Genomic DNA, 8,879 nt, shown 5'->3' with positions numbered 1-8,879 from the left:
TACATCCAAACACTGAAACAAAAGACATCTGTGTCAGGCAGCACACATAGGAGATGACTCTGCTTTGTGTTAGGATATCCGCAATCATCTTTGGGACCATAGTGGAGGTGAAACAGATATCAGCAAGGAAATGTTGGAGAGGAAGAAGTACATGGCAATGTGGAAGTGGGAGTCAGAGCAGACAGCCAGGATGATGAGCAGATTCCAAAGAGCTGTGACCAGGTACATGGACAGAGACAGACCAAGGAGGATGGGTCTTCTGAGAAGCCCAGGAGATTTTAAACTTTTTTACAGATTTCTTTTAATCATTTCACATATTATAACTAAGGTATCGTCCATGTAAGATAGAACTTTTGTCTGTTTCTGCACTTTGTATTTGAAAGAGCATGGTAATATGATTTAATGGTTTCCTAATTATAAACTCTGTTGTGTCTACTTGAACCCATTAGAAGCAGGAAAAGTCCCCAAGCTCAAGTTGAGGCCCAGACCCCTAATTCAAATGAACAGATTTTTATATCAATCTTTCTTGATACAAGAACTGAATTTTTCTCATTTCATATATATGAAGGAATTTGACACATTGTTTTGTCATGTCACACTACGTTTTAATTGGAAAATATGCTGAACAGAAAAGCGCTGCACATGAAATTATGTAAACATGATTCAAAACTCACCATCAAAATTTAAAAGCACATGAAATAATTTAAACGCACTTGCAATTGTAACACACCTCATGTAATTCCCAACAGTTGTAAAACGGGAATAAAATTACCTACCTTCTATGGTTATTGCAAGAAAGGGCTTTGACAATTATTTAATTTGCATCAATGTTCAGTCAGATTAGTAAAACACATATCTGGGAATATTTGTAGGTAAGCAGATACCCTGGCCTCAGATGGATAAATTCAATCAGAATGTGTACATTTCAGGATTTTTTAATCACTTTCTTACACCAGAGTGGAGAACTACTGTCCCAGAATATTTTCTGAAATTTAGACAGTGCTCCTTTCCATATATTAGCATATAAATATTTAATTTGATAGTATTTATATCATGATTAATATTTTTAGAGATCTGATCAATTACATGTGAATTTGGATTCTTAATATCTCTCCATAATCCCATTACCTTGTTTATGTTTTCTCAAAGGAATCTGTTGTCATGAATTTTGTGGGCAGATTTCCTGTCAATGTTTCCAAATCATCACTGATTTGTGAATCTACAAAGAATTTTCTTTAAACCTTAATTTAAAAGAACTTAAATCTCTTCTATGTGGTGTAGAGCACAACGCCTATGGCCCCTGATATAAAGAAGATTACATCGACAGGTGGTTGTAAGTTTGCCTATGAAGAGCATGCATCTATATCAGATGCTTTAACTGATGCAATGCATAACCCAGGAGACACAGATCTCATTTAACTGGTAAATATTATTGTGACAATCTTTTCCAAATTCTTGTGACTCTCTCACTGTCACAGAAGAAAAATGTATATGTAATATATTGATTGGGTTACTTCTCTGGCTTCCAATAGATAATGCACATGCACCTTCTCCTGATGCCTTTTTCTTTTAAACCATGAATACTTCTGCTGTGTTTTTCAGTAACTGGCATATATGCCATAAAATGGGTTATAGAGCCCACATGTCCAAGATATAGACACAAACAAGAGCTACTTATTTTGTCTGTAGATCTCTGAGTCATTTGTGAAAGGAGTAATTGAAGACAGGAAAACACAAAGCAACTTCATCTCATGTTGATTAGCACAGTTATTGTGTCATGGGAAGGGTCCTTTCAAGGTCTAACAGAGGTTTTTACTTTTGATGCCTCCTCTGTGCTGAAGTATAGAGAATTGTATGTAAATTGCAGCACAACATTTCTCTCCAAACAGACATGTACAATTACAGAAAGACAAAAACAAAGTGTCCTGCAACAGAAGTAAGAAAAAAGTAACTGTAGGTCACAGGACAAAACTGTTGTGAAGATTATTGTTATCAATAATAGTAATGATATCTAAATTTCACTTTACTCTGATTTCATATACATTATCACCATACAGAGCACTCCTTATCTCTATAGTATTCAATGCATTTGTTGTAAGCACAAATCAATGATTTGACGATGCGCTCTTACAGTGATATTAAATACCTGACTGGCATTTCAAAAAATAACGAGAAAGAGTTAAAAATTAAACTGAAAGATCCTGTCCAACTAACTGAAATTTTTAATTGTTTACCAGTTCACAGAAAAATGTAAGCAGAGGTTTAGAGTTTTAAAAAGTTGCATCTGAGGCACATATACATATATATATGCACATATACATATATATATATACATATACATATATATTCACACATACGTATTTTAACTCACCAATCTCCTAAATGGAAATGAAATCATAACCTGATATGACCCCATTGGATATTTTATGGAGTAATTGCAAGAATGGGGAAGGATGTGGAAAGTTGCAACAATATCCCACAGCGGCATGAGCAGAGAAATTTATGCTGAATTTTCAAGTGTATATTCTTCCTGTAAAATATGCCTGTGACCTATGTGTGTCCTTTTTAAAGTGGATGCTCCTGGGCTCTGTGATCATTCAGGTACCACAGTCAACCCAATTGCCCACAGTTAGTAAGGGTTCTTTTCTACAAGTGACAGGGAGGAGAAATGGCTATTTGGGTTTCTGAGGATATAAATTGCAAGGATTCTCTTAGTATAAGGCCCTGTGTCTGTAATCAAACAGCCCAGTGAAAATATGGCTTCACTATTTACTACCTAACATCATACTGTGTGTTACATTAAAATGATGGGCTCTTCAGTTTTCTGTAAGGTAATAATAAGGTGGGCCATTATAAACACAAGGAAAGTAAACACGTGAAATAAAACAAGGTATGTAGAATATTTTACTCAGTACCTGAATTTAGGAAGTCCTAAGAAATAGTTTATGATGCTATGATTGATAACGTTATCTTACTTATCCTTATGATGACCACAGTAAATCTTTTGGAGTATAGAGAAATCAGTTCATTGGGACAAATTTTTGGTTATGGGGTGAGAAATCAATTTAATATAGAAGCAGGGTAGGTAGGAAGAAAATTTTGAAAAAGATTTCTGATATCCACAGTGCAACCACTTCCCTTATTCATTGGATCAGACAACATGTGACTTTTGGTTCTTCCCTAAAGTCATAATGACTACAAAACCTCAAGCACTGAATTGATTCCGTACATGTGAGCAGCCAGGACAGACCAACTATAGAGACTCAAAGGACAGGCCTTGCAGAACCACTTCTGAAAGTGGCAAGAAAGAGGGATAAGTGTGTTTAAAGCAAGAAGGAGTATATTTTTAAGAAGGAGTATTTTGAGTTAGGTTAGTTGCAAATGTGATTTTTATTGCAGTAATTTTTATTTAAATATTCACCATGGATTTTGATCATGTCTGTTCTCTTCTTAGTTTTTATTTTTTGATAATCAACCTATGAACTGGGAGTTGATCACAAAGGAAGGTTCTAAACGAGGGTTTTAATCCCAATATTTTTACATCTAATAAATGATTTCTTGTGAAGTTCTGAGTGCTATTTACAACATAATTTCTTGTTGTAAAATATAAATAAGAACAATTACCATTCTAAATCAGGATAAGTGCATATTTCAATGCCATTTATTACATTCACAATACTATGGAATTCTCACCATGATTTCCAGAAATTTTGATTCTTCAAATCTGTGATTTTTACTCCTTTTTAAACTCTTCATCCATACTTCCTACATTATATAAACCTGTTAAAGGACTCTAAATTTTTACCTTGAGTAAAATAAAATTTAATATAATGACTTCTATGTAGCTGTGATACTAATTATTACTGAATTTGTATGTTAAATTAATGTACAGTCCCAAGACTACATGGCTTCTAAAGTGCAAAACTTAGGAGAACTCTTATCATATTGGCATCCTCAAGTTAAATAGTTTACAATGATAGACTTTTCCAGAATTATGTCTATGTCATCTTTATTGTATTATGATAGTTAGATGTACCTAAACATTATGAAGTCTGTGCAGTGTCATTCTAATGATGAAAGATCGGACAACAGTCATTTATAAAATACATCTGTAAACAAGTGCATTTTATTTAGACATTTTAATTTTTAAAAATACAAATTAATTGATGATATATGCCATTTAATATTTTATAATTTAATAAAGGTAACCAATTACTCATAAGTTACACTACAATAAAATTTTACATATATTTTAGAGATAATAAAGTGAATCTAATGGCCCTGGTATAATAATGCCATTATGAATGTTATCCTAAAGTACTGTGTTTCCTGCTGTTAATTTTATTTTTTGTTTTCCTGGTAAAACTTTCTAAATGTTACTTTTTCACTTTCTACAACAGCATTACTTCTAAAAGACAACCTAAATAGTAGGTTCAGATGATATGTCATCACTTATAGGTCAGGTAGAATACGACACTGACTCCTCACACCAATACTCATAATCCTGACCATGATTAAAGGAAGAAGTATCTATTCTCTGGTCATATTACATATTTCAAAATTTCCAATATTCTGAAACATTTATAATAGGAATAAGACATACTTCTCCCATTGAAGACTGATGGAACTGACCTTCTGGGTGTTGAACAAGGCAGGTTTAGAGATCAAACGTAAGAAAGAGGCTACAAGATGGGCCAAAACTTTGACCCTTGCCCTATAGGGTCAGTCAAATCCCAAGACATGACAACATCCCTCAGAATAGAATCTGCAACTCTGGTGAGTCACCAAAAGCCCAACAAAATGGATTGTTCGACCACAGAGAACATGAGTAATGTGTGCATTTTTGCCAAAAAGAGAGTCAATAGAGAGGGGAGTTACCATGCTTTCTAGAAAATCCATATGGTCAAAAAAGATTATGACCCATTACAGCAGATGACACAACTGGTAGAGCAAAATACTAGAGGATCTAAGACAGGGCACATGGCCCCAAAAGTAACTCCTCGAGATCCTTAACCTACCTTCCTTCACAGATATGTGTAAATACATTAACTTTGTTTGACAGTGTCTTACTTTGACTTGGTGTAAACACCCAACAGCAAAGTATAACTGAAAATGTGGAGCAATAATATTATAAGATCAGAGAAAGCTAGGATATATTTAAAAAGGAGCTCCAAGCACTGTACCAGCCACTACTGGCAGTCTCTAGCTGAACTTATAATAAATAAGCTACAACTGCAAGAAGTTGTAACTTCAAGACCAACTATCTGTCCCAAAAATGTGCCCTTCTACCTGTCCTAGTTCACTGTCATTGTGCTATTTTTATATAGTTTTACATTAACTCTCAGGTGAAGATTTGGTTTCTTGTATAGGTCTGCCTAGAAGTTGAACATGACAATAGAAATATTCAACCTCCTAAGCTTTATTCCTTTTGTGGTTTAAACTTTCTGATATTTACTCCTGACTATATTTACATTATTGGAGACCAATCTCTACAAAATGTTCTCAGGGATACAAAATAGAGGACAGATCTCATGTTCTGAGACAAGTAGTAAAGTTTTTGATGGTCCAGGGCTCACATAGAAATATATGTATTTGCTGTATTTTTGCAGTTAAAATAAGGGGAAATTAGGTCTCTTATTGAACAAACAGGGAAAAGTATATATACTATGACTCCACCTGTTGTACTTGGATAAAAACCTCAAGTCATGTAGAAGTAAAATGCTTCCTGATTTTGTCTGAATCCTACAACTTTTTGAAGCACTGTTCACCAATATTCTTCTTTTAGTTTTGACACTTGCTTATTTAATTTGATTTAAAAATGAGATTGAAAACTCATTGACTCACTAATGTTCTTTTTTTCTATGATATTAATGGATGATGATTCATCAAACAACAAAAATCATCTTTCTTTGTCTCCTTTAGATCATTCAGGGTGAGACTTTTGTTCCTTAACTTGGCAAGGGCAGTGCCCCCACCCAACTCAGCCTGAAGCAGCCATAAGAAGATGGAGTTTCAGCCCCTCCACACCCCTTAGGAAGTAGAGGTCAAAGGCTGGGAAAGGTGAAATAAAATAAGATAGAAGAAATAATGAAAGGTAGAAGGAAGAAAAGGAAAGTTATAATTTAAAACTTGTACTTTTAAGAATATTACAACTACAGGAAACGAAGTTAACTGAAAGCTATGCATATTAGTATTCTCTAGCTTTATTTATGCTTATTGTGTTAAGATATATGTCACTAAATGTACCATGTTAACCATTTCATTTTTGGTGCCAGGGATAGAACTCAATGTTAATCATCTTTAGGTACGCAGCTTGGTAACATTAACTATAATTTTGTTTTTGTACATCCATCATTCTTATTCATCTCCCAAAATTTTACCATCCCAAATGAATTTTATACATATGAATAATCTTAATTCCAAGAGTTCCCAATGAGTCATGATCCTGTTATAAAACATTATAAATTTCACACATCAAACTCCCGAAATATAGCCAAGTTACCAGTGTTTGCAAATCATTTTTGAGTCTTCTGCTTTAACAAATTTTCTAAACTACATTCCAAATAGATGCCAGATGTTCTGGGATTAGACTCTACAACTGTGGAGCCTCTTCAGAGTGCTAAGAATGTCCCTGTTCCTCAGGCTGTAGATAAAGGGATTCAGCATAGGGGTGACCACAGAGTACATCAATGAGGCCACCTCGCCCTTGCTGGGAGAATATGACAAGGCTGAACCAAGGTATATCCCAAAGCCTGTACCATAAAATAAGCAAACAACTGACAGGTGAGAACCACAGGTAGAAAAGGCTTTGTACCTCCCCCCAGGTGATGAGATTTTCAGAAACAAGGAAATAATTTTATAATAAGAGAAAACAATCCCTGACATGAGGATAAAGGCAAATATGGTACCAAAAATGTATAGGACTATTGTTATGATTAAAGTATCATAACATGAAAGATTAAGGAGTTGAGAAGCATCACAAAAGAAACTAGCAATTTTCACCTCTTTGAAACAGGTAAGTTGTAAAGCAATTAAGTTGTGCAACTGCGAATTCAGAAGGCCAAAAAAGACAGAGAGCAAAAGCAACAAGACACAGATGTGAGGGTTCATAATGGTTGCATAATGCAGGGGATGGCATATGGCCGCAAACTGGTCATAGGCCATCACTGTTAGAAACATGTTGTCCATACTTGCAAATAGGATGAAGAAAGACATTTGTGTCAGGCAGCCCACATAGGAGATGACCCTGCCGTGAGTTAGGATGTCCACAATCAACTTTGGGACAGTAGAGGAAGTTAAACAGATGTCAACAAAGGACAGGTTGGAGAGGAAGAAGTACATGGGTCTGTGGAGGTGGGAGTCAGAGATGACAGCCAGGATGATGAGCGGGTTCCCAAGCACAGTGACCAGGTACATGGACAGGAACAGTCCAAAGAGGATGGGCTGCATGTCTGGATTCTCTGAGAACCCCAGGAGATGGAATTCTGAGACTCTTGTTAGATTATGTGTAACCATATTACTTGACCAACTTTTCCAAAAAAAAAAAAACATTAGAAAAATGAAATCAAAAATAGCACACAAAACTGAGTATATTTTAGGAATTCAAGTATTCACAAGTGAAGTAGTCCCTCAAGAGGTCCAAAACTTTCAGTAGCATTGCTCTATTGTGACAAAATCTACCATCAAGGACTCATTGTTGGGTGTTTTATTTTCCACCTCCACTGGACACTTATACTTTACAGATATTCAACTGCATATAGGCAGTAGACCAAGGACATAGAGTTCAGAAGTCCTTGTTCTCAGTAACTTTCCTTTTTTACCAAAATAAAGTATAGAGAATAGTTAAGACAGGCTCATTTAAGCAAATAGGATTCTATTGGAAGAAAATTTTAAAAGTTTCAACTCTTTACTATTATATTCTCAGAAAATGGTACAAATTTCTTTGCCTTAGAGTGCCTCCAAATACTATAAAATCTAGGTTTTCGCTGTCTGAAAAATTAAATTTAAGTCAATTCTTCATAATTAGAAGACATTGTGTTGACATTTTCCTCAAATAATATTTTTATCATTTTGGGTTTTCTGATTTTCCTCTTTCAAGGTTGAAAAAGCTCTCTCAGCCTTTGCTTCTATATAAACTATTTGATGAACTTGAGTTCATAAAACTAACTTGGTGAATTTGAGTTCATCTTGTCTTTGGTGAATTCAAATTTGTATATAGCAGATTTAAATACATTCATGTAATCTTAGGACATACTGATCACAAAGGTAGCATTAGTGCACACCACACCTGTCAATAATTTTAAAAAAACAAATGATAAGAATCTGTTACATTTCAAATTTTAAACAGGTTTATTATATACTACAATATCACTAACATTGCTATGTAAACACCTCTCTATTGACACTGTATTCTACAGCAGCTTGGAAACTTTCTTTACTTTGATCATACACCCTCTTGTATGCAGGTGAAGGCACAGGAAACAAAGTCCCCAGGTCCTGACTGTGTTTATCCTTTAGTAGTTTCTAACCTATATGTTTTTCTCATCAATCTTTCCTGATACATAAATTGTATTTCTCTTATTACAGCTATGTGAAGGACACTGTGACACATTTTTTTGGTCAGGTCACACTGTGATTGAATTGAAAATAACACATTAAAGAGATACTACATGAAATAATATATAAAAAAATATATAAACCCACCTTAAAACTCAGATCCAACATAAAAAGTTACATTAAGTTTTGTAAGCACAACTGTGAATAATGTAATCCTTCTCATCTGTAAAATGTGGAGCAGAATTACCTACCTTATATGGCTGCTATAAGAAAATCTTTTAAAATCATTTAACTTGCATTACTGTTGGTTTTAATTTAGTAAT

The 8,879-nt window shown here is 34.5% G+C and overlaps 1 protein-coding gene across 1 annotated transcript; it reads right to left on the bottom strand.

Moving 5' to 3' along the window:
- Window positions 1-6,585: 6,585 nt before the first annotated feature.
- LOC101701749 (olfactory receptor 7E24-like) lies at window positions 6,586-7,563 on the bottom strand. Its single transcript, XM_004874693.4, has one exon. It carries the CDS (start codon window positions 7,549-7,551, stop codon window positions 6,586-6,588), a length of 966 nt encoding a protein of 321 aa, XP_004874750.4. The 5' UTR covers window positions 7,552-7,563.
- Window positions 7,564-8,879: the final 1,316 nt, after the last annotated feature.

This window comes from Heterocephalus glaber, unplaced genomic scaffold (genome assembly GCF_053883595.1).
Source record: "Heterocephalus glaber isolate CG9 unplaced genomic scaffold, H.glaber_assembly_v1.0 deba00001532, whole genome shotgun sequence".
NCBI classification, from domain to species: Eukaryota; Metazoa; Chordata; class Mammalia; order Rodentia; family Bathyergidae; genus Heterocephalus; species Heterocephalus glaber.
Note: the sequence above shows the minus strand (reverse complement) of the source record. Positions and strands in the feature narration are given on the sequence as shown.

What these genes read in the sequence shown, in the direction of transcription:
- LOC101701749 (XM_004874693.4), bottom strand. Translation starts at nt 7,551, where the DNA reads ATGTTTTTTTTTTTTTGGAAAAGTTGGTCAAGTAATATGGTTACACAT.